The 19783-nt window shown below is 36.5% G+C and overlaps 1 protein-coding gene across 4 annotated transcripts in view; it reads right to left on the bottom strand.

The window, feature by feature from the left end:
* The window catches only part of LOC150107302 (short/branched chain specific acyl-CoA dehydrogenase, mitochondrial), a 186810-nt gene that overhangs the window by 78334 nt on the left and 88693 nt on the right, over positions 1 to 19783 (bottom strand). For all 4 annotated transcript variants that reach the window (XM_090391162.1, XM_090391160.1, XM_090391161.1 and 1 more), the window contains one exon: positions 15162 to 15287. In XM_090391162.1, coding sequence (XP_090247288.1) covers positions 15162 to 15287 — 126 coding nt within the window. The remainder of the gene's footprint in view (positions 1 to 15161; positions 15288 to 19783) is intronic.

Genomic DNA, 19783 nt, shown 5'->3' with positions numbered 1-19783 from the left:
TGAAATATATGGCAGCATATTTAATAAGTAATACTTTTATCTTGTGTTTTCATGTATGTATTGCATAAAAATATAATTCCTGAAATGTGATATAAGTTAAAGATACCAAGAAATTATATACTTGGTTTAATCCTTTATCCAAGTGTAAGCAAACAAGTTTGTGCCTGAAGTATTTTCAGGCACAAACTTTGGGCAACTCGTATATAGAAGCTAATGACTTCAAATCACTTGCTTTAGTAATGTGACGTTCACCCTTTTCTTTACTTTGGATTTATGCTTTACCTACATGTTTCTCATAACAAATCATGATAATTATTAGTTCTCAGTGGCAACTTATTTACAAGTTCATTGTAAAAAAAAAAAAGCTTGCAACAACCACTCTCAGCTAACTTTTCACTGACACTGCAATTATCACTGTCATCATAAAAATATCTTTTTTTTCCAGCTCCAATCAGTTTTTATTTTCACATTTTTTGGTTTGGAAACTTCAATGTAACTTTCACGGTTTGAGCAAAGCACTACAGCGAATTGCATGGTTATTGACAATGTTGTCGTTAGCAAGTTTAGCAGCATTATTGTCAAGGTTTTTACCACAATAAAACATATTACTGCATCTGAAATCACTATCTTAACCTCATTTACTTTCCTGTGAATCTGAAATCATACTCTGAATTAACTCCGGTCAAAATATGATCAATTTCCTTAACTTTAGCAGCTGTATGCTTTTTGAGAGGCAGTCATCTTGACTAACTATTGTTTACTGTGAACCTTCTTTGGTATAGAGATACATGAACAAAACTAAGAAGATTGCTAAGAGATGGTAGCACTCTCTGCTAAAGCTCAAAAGCCTATGTAAATTGATTGCTTTACCACAGAAGTTAAATGCTGATGAATGTATGCACAGAGTAATCAAAATTAAAGCAGTCCCCTGTTTAAGGCCTTATGGAGTGCCACCCAGTAATACAAATGCTGCATAACTTTGCAGAATACATTGTGCATCATGCATAAGTGATACCTGGGGGGGGGGGGGGGGTTGAGTAATTCAAACATTCGCCACCAGGGGAGCTGTGTGATGTACCAAATGTAGGTGTAGTAATTTTTCTGTGTGTAAGAAGGAGAAAAGCAACACAAGCATAAATAACACATTTTTATCCACTTCCATTATGCATTCATGGACTGTACTGTTCAATGCACTGTCCTTCCCAGCATGCTACAAACTGCATCCTTTGCACAGTGTCTTCAACAGTCGTACACCTGCACCAGACAATAACTTTGGATGAATACAAAGGAATTTGTTGGATTGCATGCAGGTTTTGCATAGCCCATACCCGGCAATTGTGGGTATTCACAGTTCTGTTTACATGAAAGCGAGCCCCATCCCCCTCACAAAATCATCCACAGCTACACAAGATCTAACTCCACTTGAGCAAGGATTTTTAAAGCGAATACCAGATGACTTTCAAAGTCCTGCAGTGTCAGGGTTATGTTGAACGAGTAGAAATGCAGAATCTTTTGCATTTCTACCCATTCAAGATAATGGGAAGAAACACGTGTTTTGATACAGCACATGCACTGCAGGAATCCATGCTGTTAATCATGGCCTGCTCCACAGCAGTAGCAATTTCATTCACTTTTTGTGAACTGAATGGTTTATGATCCTGTTTCTTCAAAATGATTAATCATTTGTCGCAGAGCATGTGGAGATAGTGGACCTTGTCAAGATTATTTGTTCATGTGACAAAATTCATGGAGTGCAACAACGGCATTGCAATTGTTTAGGTAGTATAGCTGCATGAGCAAAGCACATTGTAGCAAGGTTAGTATACCATCACTGTGAATGGTATTAACAACAAAAGTCTCGTGGAAACAACTCTCAGTCGAATACCGAGGAGACAAAATCAAGTTATGGCACTAATAAAACCCAACTTTCGGAAGAACCTCCACCAACATCGATTAAAAGAAACCCTAGAGAAAAGGAAACAGAAAATGGACAACTAATCAACTCTGATAAAGATAAAAATAATGAAGAAGAGTAAGAAACAAAAGTGAAAAAAACAGCCAAAGATGAACCAGTGCAGTTGCAAAAGGGAATCTTTGCCTCCAAACATTCCAGGACCCTCCCAACAGCCTGTAGAGGGGATGAAAAGATCGAGCTTCTTGAGTCCTCAGATGATGAAGAGGAAACTGGAAATGCAGGTCCTTCTCACACTGAAGGCCCACTCACAAATGAGCAGCTTCAGAGCTTTCTTAAAAAAGTTCGAGGCTTTTCACAAAAATTGATGACAGCATATGACTACATCGCCAACGGTTCTTAATTCTTCTACAGCTGGAAGAATTAAGAACCGTTCTGGCAGGGAAAACCATCAATCTCAGGAAACGAATATACTACCTGATCATACTACCTGCTTAAATCCCAGCAGCAGCATAACTATCTGTAAAGGAAGTGAGGATTACCGTGCCAAAAAACTAAACCATAAAATAATGAGCACCTCAGTAAACCTTCTCTCACTAAATGCTAGAGGATGTGCCACACCACTGTGAAACAGGCTCGTCCTGCAGCATATCCTTACCCACCGGTCAGAAATAGTTATGCTGCAGGAAACTAATTTCCATTGCAACAGCAAAGCTTCAGATCAACACTGGAAGAACTGGACATAAACCATGCACTACTGTCCTGCCATACAACTTCATGGATCAGGAGTCAGCATTGGAATTCACCAAGACAGTGCCCTAAAATTAGGAATAATCGATACCGTTCCTGGGTGTGCAATATATGCACTCATTACAACTCAGACAGGAAAGAAAATACATATTATTAATATATACATGCCACAAAGTGAACAGCTTGCAGTGCAGGTACTAGAGTTTGTCCGAAACCACCTCAGCAAGGTCAGTGACCACCTCATACTGGCAGGGGATTTCAACTGCACTCTGGATCCTGCAATGGACAGACAACAATGCCTAGAACATCGACACTCGCTAGCTCAGCTTCTCCAGGATGTAATAAATGACTACGAGCTGACTGACACCTTCGGACACTTGCACCCACATGAGAAAGTGTTCTCCTGGAGGGCCAAAGGTGGTCCTACCAGTGTCTTATACCAGGCATGGCTCAATAGATACTACACATCTATGCACACAATACCCTATGTAAGGAAAGTCACATACAATTCATCTCATGCATCAGACCATGATTCCATCCTTCTGAGCATTTGCATTCCTGGACACACCGGAGGAGCATACTGGATATTTAATAACAGCCTACTACAGGATACAGAATATCTCAGAACCTCCAAAAACTATATTGAAACTCTCATCAGAGATACCTACTTCCCAATCAATTTCCAAGTGGTGGTCACTCTTTAAATCCAAAGTTAGGGTATTTACCCAAAAATATAGTCACCAGAGGAATTTGAATAACCATTCAGTCCTTAAAAATCTGCAACAACAACAGCAATTACATCATCTGGAATCTGAGGAATACCAGTCCCTAGAAGTCACCATATGCTCACACCTAGAGCACTCTGCAGAGGAGCACTAATAAGAGCATGATGCAAACATATTAACTTTGCAGATGCACCCACAAAAGTATTTCTTCTCACTGGAAAAACGCTAACAAGAGTGCACCACTATATCTGCTATAACAACAGAGAGGGGAAACATCATAGAAAATCATGATGAAATCCTCTTATATACCTTGCAGTACTACAAAAATTTATACCAAGCAAACTCAACATCTATGGATGCCACAAATATAACTCTCTCTGATGTGAAAAGACTCTCACCAGCAACTAGGCACAACATAGAACTCTCCTCATCATGCTACACGATTTGACAACTGCCTGCACCTCCTTACCTAAAGATAAATCTCCTGGCATAGATGGGCTCACCACTGAATATTACCAGTACTTCTGGGAACAGCTTGGACCTATCCTTTACAGAGTATATGTCGACGCCAATACCAATGGCTTCCCACTCAATATGACAACATCTGTTATTAAACTTATTCCAAAGAAAGGAGACGCGACGAAATTAGGGAACTGCAGACCCATCTCCATCATAAACACCGACTGTAAAATAATATCAAAAGCCATTGCCAACAAACTTAAACCCACTCTGAACGAAATAATAAATAGGCATCAGAGCTATTCCATCCCTGATGATCTATCCACGAAAACTTACACCTTATGAGGTGTAAGTTTTCGTGATAAGGGATCTCATAAGCATAGCCAACAACAACAGTGAAACAACGGGTCTTGTAACATTAGACCAAGAAAAAGCTATCGACCGCATTAAACACCTATACCTATTCAGCTGCTTGAAAGCCTTCGGCTCAGGCATTATTCATTCTATTAAGATGTTGTATGTCAAAGCACACTTTTGCATGAAAATAAAAAGCAGACTTACCATAACTGTACCATACAGCAGAGGTATTAAACAAGGCTGTCCACTTTCCGGTCCTCGTTGCACAATTGCCATCGAGTCCTTTTTGTGTAGATTAAGCATGCTGCTTAAGGCATCCTGTCCTAAACTTTCCTACCAAACCATAACCCTGACAGCATATGCTGATGATGTTACAATTATAGCCCACAAAGAAGAGGATTTCCATAACATACAAACAGCATACCAACAATACCAAGCAGCCCCAAGAGCCAAACTAATCGCACATAAAACCACAGGACTGTGGCAAATGGACAAACTGAACCGATTCCCCCAATGTCTGGTCACTGGTCTGCAGAGGGGAAACAAATACCTTGGGATTTACCTAGGAAACACGCTTTCTTAAGTGGATAAGAACTGGGAAACACTAAATAAATATTTCAAGCAAGTACTAGGAAAGTGGGCAGCAATACGAGCCTCTGAATCCACAAGAGGGAGAACAATAATTGTTAACCAAATAGCCACCAGTGGCATACACTAAAGGCATACACTAAAGATCCTCACACCACCAGTGCAATTCATCAAACAAATAAAGTCAACCATCTATCGATTCATATGGAACAAAACAAACTGGCTTTCCGACTCCAAGCTATGTACTTCTCTCAAAGATGGAGGACAAAACTTGACCTCCATTGACAACAGGATAACAACATTCTGCACTCGATTTCTCCTTAAAACCCTACAACAGGAAATAGCACACAAATGCACCACTGAATATATTTTCACTTCTGCCACTAGAGGTCTCTCTCTCCACAACCTTAAGAATGATAACAGCGCACGTGTCAGTGAATTTAACAAACTTCTACAAAGATGTCCTTTGAAGATGGAAGAAGCTAAACCTCCAGCACACAGTGAAGACAGCATCCCTTCCTGAAATCCTCATGGAACCTATCTTCCACAACACGATGGTAAGAAACCTGATCACTCAGAAAGAGAATTTATTTCCTCCATGGAGTTGGCGAGGCGTGAGGATCTTGGGTGACGTTTTTTCTCCAAGCCTCAACTGGTGCTTTCCAAAATCGCTCGAAAACCTGGAATAGGGAATCAGGCTGAGCAGATACACACTGTAAAGGCTGTTTTTCAAGCCACTATGTCTGATAGCATAATGGAAGAGAGGCTTAGCCCTCCTAACTCAGAAAATCCGGTGCCTATCTTTCTGATAAAAACTAATAATTCATGGGAGAAACTTACACCCAGCAACACCAACAAAATCTATAGCACTCTAACACAACAGTCAAACCAAAGCACTTTATTGGAAAATCCTGCATCATCCCACCAAACACTATTTCAATGGGACCTACCATATCGCACTAGAGCCATCAAACCCGATGCAGATATTCAGTGGAGAATGTGGCACAATGTATTACCCACTCCAACTATATTATGAAAATTTAACTCAGATGTCTCAGATAACTGCCTGTTCTGCTACCGATCAGGAACAGTTCGGCACTTGGAATGCCCAGTCAACAACCAATTAATCAGTTTGTCTCGGGAAAACGGCAGCTCTCACCTGTGATAGGCTTCATACAGAAGAGGAGTATTTCAATCTCATCCATGCAGAGTCAAACAATCATTCATTCTGCAATTACCTCTTAATCACTGCAAAAGTCGTGATATATAGCTTCTACCTCAGACATACAAGACCAGACAGCACAGCAACTTCACAGAGAGAGGCAATTGACTAACTCCTTGCAGCCTTCAAACAAAAGGTGAGAAGTCAGATCCTACATGAGCATCACCAACACAGGCAAAACAACACCTTAGATCCATGGAATCAACTCCTGGCTGAGCAAGACAACTGCATCATAGTCTGCTTTCCAGCATAGAAGTGACATCATTCTCCCCCCAAAGAAAGGGGAAGAAAGATTTTTTGTGCTTAACAGTGTGAATATTAATCAGCTGTCACTCTCATGAAAATAGATAATATTGTTAGCAACTGTTATGTTCTTCCACATACATGTCAGATTTTATGTTCTTATACAATATCATGTCAGAATAACTGTTAATGGCTTAAATTTAAAAAAAAAAAAAAAAATATATATATATATATATATATATATATTATAACTGATATTTCGATGTAACATACCTCAACAAGAGTATGAGCATGTAACCTCTCTGCCTGACTGCAGAGAACCAAAAACCTGTTAATCCTGTACATAAGATTGTTATGTTTACAATAAAAAAAAAATATCTATCTATCTATATATATTTTAATGCTATTTTGGGATAGAAGTTTGATGATGTATATGTACAGAATTACTTCTCAAAGGGTTAATACTTAAATTTGTTGATTTTAGAGACATGGGACTTTATATGTTACAAGAATGTATATATATCTAGAGTTTGGCAAAGTTCATGAGTTATGAATATTTAGTATATTTTAAAAGTATATTCAGCTGCATATCTACTGATATTTACAAATTATTTCCAATTTATAAATCAGATAAATTATACACTGTGTTGCCAAAAAAATTGGAATACCTGAGAAATCGAGATTTTTTTTTTATTGAATTCTACACATGAAAGATTGTGGATGGAATAAGAGTTGAGTAAACTGGAAACTGTCCTAAAAACCACCACAACAGAATTTTCTGAAGACAGTTCAGGCCTCCAATCAGCAGGATGGTGGTCTCACACCAAACAATAAAATTCATCTACCAACAGAGACAAATATCAAAATATTACTTGCCTTTGGCATAAGCCACAGCATACTTTCCATGTACTTCTGATAAGTTTAATAAAAATGAATTGCTATTCTTTATGCAGGAATGTCATTATATTCTACCAGTGATATTGATCTCCCAGGATAATTCCTTATATACTGTTCCAGAAGTGTTCAATTTGTCATAGATTCTGATTTGTTCAATCCATTAGAAGAATGCTGTTCTCCTCAGACCACACCACAGAATTGGGAGTGGAATGATACTATCAAGAGCCAATGGTATTCATTGATACTACCATGACAATAAAAAACTAATGTTTTTTTATTATTCATGCTAGAATCAATAAAACCAGTAGACCAATATCATACTCCAATTTCAAATCTCCACATTACTACACTACCTCTGTATGTCTCTTAGTTGGGAGAAAATTCTCTTCACAGCATTCATTAAGCAGCAATCACATTCAGGTTCTCCCATATAATGAAGGCTGACTATAGTGAAATTCATTGTAGTAATGTAGTTACAGAATCCAGGTTTAGCAGAACATAGCTACAACTGTTGCTGAGCATGAACTTGTTATCAGCCATTTGTGGGCAAAACAAGCATTGGAACATCTAAGAAATGCATATTAAATTATTTAAGGAATTTGAAACGTATACTGGAATATTAATTAAAAGAAACTTGAATGAATGCTTCCTATATTTCGGCAATGTCACATTGCCATCTTCATGGGAACATACAAATATGACACATGCATACAGGAACTACAAAAGCAAATGAGGCAGAAGACCAAAAACTGGTCTTGTTCCTAAAGTCCTAATGGTGCCCCCTAGCAGGCTATATTGGGTTGTCTTGGGCGATGGGCTGATGTTCTCATGATGAAAGTCTCCCAAATTTGGGGCAGTCTCATGCACCCAAATTTGTTGAGGTTTGGAACATTTTTTAGAGCTGAGGCTGATTCTATGAATAGCCTTTCGTACTTGAACTTGCTGCGGTGTATTACTTTGGCTTTCTTCCAACGTATTCTGGGGTGGGTATCCAGAGCATGGTCTGCAAGCCCAGAGAGGCTGTACTGGTGAAACCGGATGAAGTCTTTGTGTTCTGAAATCCTGATATTCGCTGTCCTGCTTGTTTGGCCAAAGTAGGACAGTTTACAGCTGCAAGGGACCTGGTATACCCCAGGTAGGTACAAGGGAAGTGGTTGGTCTTTGGTAGAGTGGATAAGGGATGCCAACTTTTTATATGGTTTGTAACAAGAAGTCAGGTCATATTTTTTAAGGATTTTCATTATTTTTTCTGACGTGCCCCAGATGTAGGAAATGGTGATAGATTTAGTGTAATCTTTATTGTGAAGGGGGGGGGGGGGGGTTGTGGTTTACTGGTTTTAATATTTTGTGGAATTTTTGGGGGGTTGTAGCCATTGGCTAAGAAAGTATTAAGGATGTGGTTTAGTTCCATAGTTAGGGCATTGTCATCTGAACAGATTGGTTTTGCCCTGTTATATAGTGTTTTAATAACCCCCTTATTATTGTGAGGGGGGGGTAAATGCTGGTGAATGTATCTGCCTGTATGGGTGGGTTTTCTATAAAGAGAGAAAACCAAGGATCCATCAAGCTGGCGAGTGATTAGAGTGTCTAAGAAAGGGAGGCTTTTGTTTTCCTCTTTTTCCAAGGTGAACAGGATTCTGGGGTGTTGGTCATTAAGTGTGTAAGAAGGAGTGGAGTGTCAAAACTGACCATTATGTCAGTATGTTGGAATGAGAGGTTTTCTATACTGGCTTTGAAGTGGGCTGCATTTTTTATATGTGAATGGTGTGTTGCCAGTATACTGTGTGAGCGCTTTGGCTAAATGTTTGACTAATTTATAAGTGGGGTAATCAATGCCATCCACTATGGGACGTAATGGTACATTTAGTTTATGTACTTTTGGAGGTCTATATAAACAGGGGGGTGGAGTCTAGAGGTGAAAGGTTTTAGTTTGTTGGTAACTTCCACAGGCCAAGAAGTGACCTTCTTAAGGAGCCTATGGAGTGTTCTAATTTGAGAGCTGGTAGGATTAGTAAAACCTCTCAACTGACATAATGGTCAGTTTTGACATCTCCTCCCTATTCACAAATGTCCCACTCAAGGAAACCTTAGAGCTCATCCGAGCCAAATTCCCTCCCTATATCTCAGCCCTATTTCAGTTCACAATGAACTCAGGCTATTTGGTTTGGCAAGGAAAATTCTACAAATAGAAGAAACAGCCATGGGTTCACCACATTCCCCAACCTTGGCCAACTTCTTTATGGAGACTTTTGAAGAGAAAGCCTTCAACTCTGCCCCACAAAAACCCACTATTTGGCTTCGTTACATGGATGATATAATCACTATTTGGCCACACGGTTCAGATACACTCCACTACTTCTTAACACACCTAAACCCCAGAATCCTGTTCACCTTTCTTAGACCCTCTAATCACTCGCCAACATGATGGATCCTTGGTTTTCTCTCTTTATAGAAAACCCACCCATACAGGCAGATATATTCACCAGCAATTCCCTCCTCTCCCTCACAACAATATGGGGTTATTAAAACACTATATAACAAGGCAAAATTAATCTGTTCAGATGACAATGCCCTAACTATGGAACTAAACCACATCCCTAATACTTTCTTAGCCAATGGCTACAACCTCCCAAAAAATCCAAAAAATATTAAAACCAGTAAACCACAACCCCCCTCCCTCCCTTCACAATAAAGATTACACTAAATTTATCACCATTCCCTACATCCAGGGCACCTCGGAAAAAATAATCAAAATCCTTAAAAAATATGACCTGACGTTTTGTTACAAACCATATAAAAAGTTAGCATCCCTTATTCGCTCTATCAAAGACCAACCACTTCCCCTGGACCTACCTGGGGTATACCAGGTCCCTTGCAGCTGTAAACTGTCCTACTTTGGCCAAACAAGCAGGACAGCGAATATCAGGATTTCAGAACACAAAGACTACATCCGGTTTCACCAGTACAGCCTCTCTGGGCTTGCAGACCATGCTCTGGATACCCACCCCAGAATACGTTGGAAGAAAGCCAAAGTAATAAACCGCAGCAAGTTCAAGTACGAAAGACTATTAATAGAATCAGCCTCAGCTCTAAAAAACGTTCCAAACCTCAACAAATTTGGGTGCATGAGACTGCCCCAAATTTGGGAGACTTTCATCATGAGAACATCAGCCTAAACAGCCAAGACAACCCAATATAGCCCACTAGGGGGGCACCATTAGGACTTTAGAAACAAGTGTAATTTCTGGTCTTCTGCCTCATTTGCTTTTTGTAGTTCCTGCATGCACGTGTCATATTTGTATGTTCCCATGAAGATGGCAATGTGACATTGCCGAAATATAGGAAGTATTCATTAAAGCTTCTTTTAATTAATATTCCAGTATACATTGCAAATTGCTTAAATAATTTAATAGTCATATGTTACCAACGTATAAGCCTTTCTACAAGATCTAAGAAATGCAGTTAAACATGAAAGTATTACAACAATCGAATTCGATGTATGCAACAATCTGCATAATGTTCATTCATAGTACTCACCACTGTATGATCCAGAATCTCCTACAAGGATTGCATTGCAGATGCTTTTCTTAAAAGATTGCTTTATAATGTATGCTACAATATCAGCTCCCTTTCTGTGAAAATGTATCTACTTTTAGGCCAAGGTTCCACTTTTGGCAGGGGTGCTTAAAGGTCACAGCTGTGTAACTGAGAGGAGACCTCCACATAGCCTTTAAAAGAATGTGGAGAACCGACCAGGGATTCTGACCTAATGTCCAATCCTCACCTTCTCTTGGTGCACCCTGTTGGGTATCTACTTGGATACTGAACAAATGAGGATGGGCTGGCAATTTGGGATTTAGCCAACCAAATTGTATTCTTATTGGTTAAACCAAAATATAGAATGATGGTACAACATGACAAAATTTCATGCCAGCTGTGGCGTCGCCCAGATAAACAAGGCCCCTGTTGTTTTCGCCAGGAAACCAGGGTGAACAGCGAAAAGTCAGCTACTGGAACAAATCTGAAAATAAACCCCAACTCAACATCACCAGAGTTAAAGATCGGTACTATCAACGTAAGAAGCCTGAATGGCAAAGAAAAGGAGCTAGCTGAGGAATTAGATAAGTACCAGATCGACATAATAGGAGTGACTGAAACAAAAAGACAAAAACTGGTGAGATCTTTCTAAGCAATAAATACAAAATGTTATATTCAGGCAATGACAATCAAGGAAAAGAAGAAGTAGCCATAGTATTCAACACAAAATACGAGGCTAATCTTCTTGAATGGTAGTCAGTCTCAAGTAGAGTAATGTGGGCAAATATGAGAATGGGGAACTGGACAATGAGACTTATTTGCGATTATTGTCACACAGAAGGTTCTACTAAGGTAGAAGTGGAGGAATTTTTTGAGGCTTTAGAAAAAGCAACTGACACAATGAAAAATTGGTCCTTGTTGGGGATCTAAATAGCAGAGTAGGAAATGATTGTGAGACATACAAAAATATTTTGGGAAAATTTAGAGAAAAGAGCAAAGCTAATAATAATGGCAAATATCTGTTGGATTTCTGCTCAGGACGTGGACTGGTTATTACTAACATTATGTTCCAACATAAAAATGTGCACAAATTCACATGGAGAGAAGATGCTAGGAATAAGAAAAGTCTCATTGACTATATTATTGTTGATAGTGATGTTTTCTCCCTGGTGCAGGACACCAGAGTGTACAGAGGATTTGAAATTGGAAGTGATCACTATTTAGTCTTGAGCAGAATAAAATTGAATTTCATATTGAAAAGAATAACATGTAAGAAAGTTTTAAAGTGAATAAAAGTTGAGCATCTCTGAGATGTGAACTGTAGGCTAAAATACCAAAGATTATTGAAGAAAAAATGAAAGAGTTTGAGAACAGGAATCAAACCTTGGAGATTCAGTGGCAAACTCTGAAGAAAACATTGATTGATTCTGCCAGAGAGGCATGTGGTGAGGTTATCTGTAAGGATAAAAAAATCAGAACTCCCTGGTGGACACAGGAACTTAAAGAGGCAGTGAATGAAAAGAAGAAAGCATATCAAAAGTTCCTGTCATATAAGTCAGCTTGTGCTCTTAGAGAATGTAGAGACAAATGCAAAAATGCCAAACGCTGTGTAAAACTAGCTAAACAAAAGTCATGGGAGGACTTTGGCAAGAATATAGACAATAAATATCAAGAAGGTGGCAAAATATTCTGGAGGTTGTTGAAGAAGCTTAAGAATGGAGGAAAGAGTGCTGTAAAAGGAATTAGAGATGATAAAGGTGACATGAAAACAGGAGAAAAAGATATCCTTGAAGTATGGAGTAATTACTTTGAAAAACTGCTAAATGAAACAAGCAGTGATGACAGCACAGTGGTAAAAAACACTGACCAGGCATGCAGTCAGGAATACATATCCATACTAGAAGTAGAAAAAGCCATCAAAGGCTTGAAATGTGAAAAGGCAGCAGGAGTAGATGATATTCGACCAGAAATGCTGAAGTATGGTGGTATAAGAGTCTTACAGTGGCTGCACTGCATAGTTCAGAAAGCCTGCACAGAGGGACGAATTCCCGATGATTGGAGTAGAGCTCTCATAGTACCCATATATAAAAAGGGAAATAAAACTGCATTTGAGAATTACAGAGGTATTTCCCTACTGAGTGTTCCTGGCAAGACCTATGCAAGTATACTTGAGAAACGGTTGAGAAGAATTGTGGGAAAAAAGCTTGGTGAAGAACAAGCTGGATTCAATTCAAATAGAGGCTGTCAGGATCAGATCTTCACTTTACGACAAATAGTCGAGAAAGCATGGGAATATAACAAAGATCTGTATTTAAATTTTGTCGATCTGGAAAAGGCATATGACAAGGTGCCAAGAGAGAAGCCTTTCAATACGCTACAGTTATATAGTGTCAATGGGGCATTATATCAAACAATACTTAGTCTTTATTTGAGTTGTAAGTCAGCAGTTAGAATTGAAGGAAGCACAGGAAGATGGTTTAATGTTAAATCTGGTGTGAGACAAGGATGTACATTATCCCCTCTGTTATTCATTATCTATATGGATCACATTATGAAGGAAGTGGTATTAAATATGATATCAAAATTGGAGATGTTAATGTCGGCTCTTTACTGTATGCGGATGATGTTATACTTCTAAATAAATCTGCTACAAGCCTGCAAGATTCTCTAAATAAATTGAATAACTGTTGTAATAGATATGGTATGAAGGTCAGAAATAAAAAGAAAAAGACAATGAAAATAGGCAGAATCATTGAAAATGTCAACTGTGTTGTGAATGGATAACCTGTGGAACAAGAAAAACATTTCAGCTACTCAGGCACGATTTTTAGTGAAGATGGTAAATTAAATATAGAAATAGACAACAGAATCAGCAAAGCTGGTATGGTCGGAAGTCAATTTGAATAAACTCATATGGAACAAGAGAGAAATTAGTCAGAACACTAAATTAGCTGTATACAAGACAGTGTTCTAACCAGTTTTAACTTATGGATCTGAGAGCTGGGTCAGGAGTAAAACAATTGACCAATGACTAGAGATCGCAGATATAAGAGTCCTGAGAAAGATTATAGGTGTGAACAGATGGCATCAATGGCAATATCATATTAAAAACAAGGATATTAAGAAAGAATTTGACATTGTCGGCATGCAGGAATGCGTTAGCAGAGCTAATCTCAGGTGGTATGGTCACTTAAACAGAATGGGCGAAGAAAGATTAGCAAAACAAGTGTTCTCTGCCAGGTTGGCAGCAAAATGATCCAGAGGAAGACCAAGATATAGGTGGATTGATACGGTACAAAGTGCCTTAGACGATTGAAATATAAGATCTGATAATGTTGGAGTCTTGACAAGTAACAGACTGATTTGGAGGAAAATTGTAGATAGGAAGTTAGCAATGATGTAATTTTTTTCATGTAGTACTATCATATCCTGTACACCCCTTGAGGGTACACGATAGGAATTTGATGATGATCTATTCTTACAATGTTCCGCACTGTTACATGGGAGAACTTTAATGTCTCACAAATCCATCTCATAACAGATCTGCAATATGACATCCAATAACCTGTTCACATTCAAAGTTATTAAGTAGTGTTCTGCATGCAATTTTAATTCAAACTGAATGCAGTGTTTACTGGCATCTCCTTTATACAGGATGTCATAAAATCCTGCACTGGTTTTAAATTTTAATAACTAAAGATATACAAATAATGGATCTATTTAGCAAAAATTAGAAAGTTCGTCTTAAAGTTTTATTCTTATAATGCAATTTTTAATTATCACAGTTGAACATGGCAATCATCATCATCGTTGATATATCTTTCAAGCCAATTCTTGAACTCCGTGAATACATTGCATAATTGATGCACTGATATTGTCTGAATTGTGTTTGTTATTTGGACCTTAAGTTCATCCAAAGAATGAAGTTTTGATGATTAGACATGTGTTTTGGCATAGCTCTGCAAAAAAAATGCGAAAGATTTAATTTTTGCAATTCAGAGAAAAAGTAATTACTGCCACATGACAATATATAACTTTCCCTATTAACCGTTGCTCCTTCAAAGAAGAATGGGATAGAGATATGAGAAACTGATAAAATAAAAAATATAAATGAAAAAAAGAAGAAAAAATTAGATTTACAAGGATGAAATTATTATATAAAATATTTTAAGACTTTAACTTTCATTTAATTTTTACTAAGGAGTTCTGTTATTTGTATATCTTTAGTTATTAAAATTTAAAACTGGCACATAAATTTAACAGTTTATGTACCTTTCCCTAGAATGAAATCTACATCATTTGTATAACCTGTAATTGCATGTTCTTTGCACTGTGTGTTTCAGCTAAGGTGTTCCAAAACTTTTTGAAATACATTATATATCCATTAATGTGATGTTTTATAAGATATATATATGTAATGTGTAGACAATATTACAGAAAAAATATATCAATATACAAAAACAAAACTTACTCTAACATTATCAAAATGGACAGGACATGTACTGGAAGCACATAACCCAAGTTTTTCTTCTGGCTTACCTATAGTAAGACCCGGTGTGTCTTTGTCTACAATGAAGCAAGTGATACCTTTGTAGCCCTTGTAAATTAAAAGATGAAGAAAAAAAAAATGAAAAAAACTATAGTAATAATAATAATATCATTATTATTATTTACAACTGCTATAATACTTAAGAAGATTAATAATTTAATAAATAGGCTATATTTTCATGTTAACCAACAGCGATTCATAAAAACAACCATTTAAAAATGCAAATAAAAGCATATACACATCTGCTGCTTTTAAGAAAGATCAAGAAACTTGATTTCAATGCTGAAAAATTTAAATATTACTAATTGTTCAAACAATTTCATTTGTGTACTATCAACCACTTAATTAAGGAAGCACAGTTGTCTCGCTTATTATTGTCGTGGAGAATGTTTTTTAAATTGCTGAAAATTATAAAATATCAATATAAAAGAAAACTATTCATTTTTAAGGTACTTCAGAAATCCTTCAGAATTAGTGCTCTAAGCTTCAAAGAATAAAAGGAAGGTGTCAGTTTACATCTGTTGCTTATACAGTGCTTTGAGAAGTGATAAATACTGTATTTTGTTTGATTGGATTTTAGAAAAGACAGTGATGATGAACTACCATCACCGTCTCATGTAGACTTCACCAGAATGGATTTTGGCAGTGTGCTAGCTTCATTAAAAATTAAAAAAAAAAAAAAAAATTCATGATAATTTTTATATTTGTTTATTCATGCTTAGCATTTCTTGGGCAGAGAAATATTTCAGCCTGCAACACATCACAGCAAACTTCATATATCATTCTCTATTAATTAAATAAAGTGGTAATATTAAAATTATGCCTGCAGTAGTCATAATTAATATTTAATTATGTTGAGACAGAAAAAGCAGGATTCAGATAAATGCAGCTTCAAATCCACTACAAATTTTTGCTCTATGGTACCATTGTTCTATACCCAAAGTTTGCTACCCAAGGCTGCAGTTCAACATGTTCTTTATGGAAAATTATCAATGCTTGAAAATGTGGAAGGGAAGCTGTACTAATTGAGATTCTGGGAGCATGGATCAAAAACTGGTCTTCTACCAAAATCAGGAGTGTTGGAAAGTATACATGTGTAGAAAATTCAAGAACCTGTTTGAAAGGAAAATTAAGGAATAAAATTTCAATCTACAATCAACATAGATAATTGTTGTTTAATTCCATTCAGAATTAAATTCTTCTTTTATGGAATTAAAGAATTTTACTTTTATGCTAATGCATAAAGAAAGGTCCAGAGAAGAATGTTCTAAGTAACACTGCTTCTCGCTTATCTAATTTTGATAGTGACAGAGCAATTAAGCCTACTGCCATAGTTTGCTTTGTCAACTCTTGTCCATAAATTAATCTGTCTGTTTTGCAGGAGGAATCCTACCATCTACCTACTACTTAACTGCCTTTATAAAAGTTCTTATAAAGCTTTTCCTCATATCCTAGATGGAAATCAAATGTAAGCCTTGCCAATCACAAGCATTCATTCTCATGGGGTGGGGAGATTCAAACTAGCAGCCTGTTGGTTGGTTGTTCTGTAACTGGATAAGTTAACAAGATCAAGGAGCACCAGTCACCAGTTTAGTGTTTCCTTTTGGTCCAAATGCACCTCAAAGTGCAAAGCAAAACATGCAAACATGTGAGTGAAAACATAAGTTACAATTCTTTTTTAAATGAAAGAAGTTAGATAGTTAGAAGTTTGATATTAACATACCTAAAGGTATGTTAATATCAAATCTCTGGAGCTCACAAGAAAGAAATGCAAATAGATCCTTCCTACATACCATTTGTATTCAGGCACATTGTAAATAACTGTCTACAATGTGCTATTTGCTCAGAGATTTTTTGTAATAGCGTTATAGTTCCATCAAAAATTAAAGCAATGGGAAACAAAACACCAACAATATCAGAATATGTCAAATGATTTTTTAAAAGAAAAAACAATTAGAAAACAATGACACCTACATGTAATGAAAATGAGTTAGCTCTTGAAATATCACTTCACAGTGAAAGTTAAAAAAAAAAATTCACCACAGGAGATGGCTTAATTATGATTTGAATGACAGATACATACATACATATATATATATATATATATATATATATGCCATATATACCATGCAATGATCAGAGATAAATTTGCTTAAAAAATAAAAGCAATACCTCTTCATATGTTTTTGATAATGCCTTAGTACTTATCTATATGAAGCATGTAAATTGAGAGAAAAGTAAAATTAGAAGAGAATTTTTGAGATGCTTGGAACTTGTTGAACTTGAAAGAGCCAACAACCAGACATCAAATTTTTTCTGCATTATCTGGTTATTTCTTAAGCACTAATTTAAAAATGACAGCCTGCATTTCAGTTTGTACTGATAACATACTCAGCAAACATATAGAATTATAGAATTGATATGCACAGTAAATATTATTGGTTTTTACTGCAGCTAATATGTCTGGAAAAATAGAGGACTAGTCACAAAAATGAAATAAGTAGTGCCACATATAGAAAGCATACAGTGCATTGACACTGAGAAATAGTAGAGAGAGTAAAGGTTTTAAGCACTAAGTTGAATCAGGTATTAACAACAGCTGTTAATACAGTAAATTTATAAAATCCAGCTCTCTTCATTCAAGAATGCTTGAAATATGTGATGAAATGGGCTCTTCTCATAAAATGTTATTACTACACATAGCAGTTTGCTGCTTTCACAAGAATGAATATCAAAATGAATAATATCAAATGAAATATCAAAAAACATATACTGGAACATGAAATTATGTTAACTTACAGATATATTTCAACTTTTGAAAGAGTTTAATTTATCTCTTCATAGACACAGAAAACAATTATTTAACTGTTATATCAACACAGAAAGAAAGAAAAAATGAAACCTTAGATCCAAGGAACTGAAAATAACCGCTTTGATATGTTCAGTACTCCAGTGTATAAATGAATGAGGCAGAAAAGTGGAATGAAGATTACATTTCTAACTAACTAAATTGGATCATAATCAATAACATGAAAGTATTGTTACATAGATTTTATGAGTATTTTCTTCAAGCTGGGAAACCAAGAGAGATTTTCTGTGGATGCTGAATCTGTATAATTTCAGTAGTACAATAAATATTCTATCGAATTATGAAGAAGATATGTTAGCAGAGCTTTCCTCGCACATAACACTAAAAAACTGGTTGAACAAATTTATTCAGGTGACCCTGATATCAAGCACCTCTTTTTCTAACCTTTCCTCTCTCTTTCATTCTGTTTAAGTGACCATAATACCTTAGATTAGCTCTGTTCATACATTCCTCAATACTAACAACATCAATAAGTGCCTTGCTTTGTAATAACATGATTCTGCCACTGATACTATCATTTACTCCCACAATCTCCTCAGAACTTCTCTCCACAATCTTATCAATGATTTTCAGACTCTGATTAAGTGTTCTACTTATAACCCAGCTCTTAAATCCAACCTAAAATTGGTTTGAACACCATCTTGTATACAGATAGTTTAGTCTTTTGACTAATTTCTCTCTAATTCCTAATTTCTAATTCCGTATCAAAGTACTAAAAATTGTAACTAAATAAACTGAAATGTTTTACTCTTCTATAAGTTCTCTATTTGGTGTTTCAAAGTTCTTGCCTATGTTCATATCGGTTTTTTTTTATTATTGATTTTCATTCAAAATTTATTACAGCACTTAATCAATTTAGTCAGGGAATCCTGCATAACTGTACTGGATTTATATAGGAGTAACAACATCATCTGTGTAAATAAAGAGCTGAGATTAGCATCTCCAATTTTGATTCAGATTTAATGCCACTTTCCTTCATAATGTGATCCATATAGATGATGAATAACAGTGCAGATAATGTGCACCCTAGTCTCACACCAGATTTAACATCTATCTTCATGAACCTCAGTCAATTCTAACTGCCAACTTACAATTCGCATGCAGAATTTGTTAATGCAAAAGTGTAAAGAACATCATATTCAAGGAGTGAAGTAAGGGAAAAAATGAAAAAGTTATTAATGCTGTGAATTGACAATATGAATCAAAACAACATTCCTGTAACCAGGGCCAGCTCTAGGCTTAGGCACAATAGCTTGGGGGCACCAACATCATAAAAAAAGTAATAGTATTAAAGAGGACCAGAGAGTCGAAGCAGTGGTGGTACAAGCAGTACCCCCAAAATGCTCTATACACACTTTTTGGCAATAACTATAAACTGCTTTTAACAATAAAGAATTTTATGATGCCTGTCTTGTCTCACAATGCATTGATAAAATTGGCCTGTGTCAGCTTCATGCTGTGCTAGACCAGAGTTTTGGATTTTTTAATAGAGGATACAGACTGATGTTCTTACAAACATGATGTTCTTGAACATCATGTTTGTTCCAAATAAGAAGACAGTCATAAGGAATCTGGTAAACAACTGGGTGAAAGAGGAGACTGTTTATCCTTGGTGGAAGGTATCATGGAAAGTTTATTGACCAGAAAAAAAGTAGGCATCCAGTTATATTTCCTT

The sequence above is a fragment of the Typopeltis vanoorti genome, chromosome 4 (genome assembly GCF_054136105.1).
Source record: "Typopeltis vanoorti isolate ZY-2024b chromosome 4, IOZ_Tvanoo_1.0, whole genome shotgun sequence".
Classification (NCBI taxonomy): domain Eukaryota; kingdom Metazoa; phylum Arthropoda; class Arachnida; order Uropygi; family Thelyphonidae; genus Typopeltis; species Typopeltis vanoorti.
This window is presented reverse-complemented; position numbering and strand designations above follow the sequence as displayed.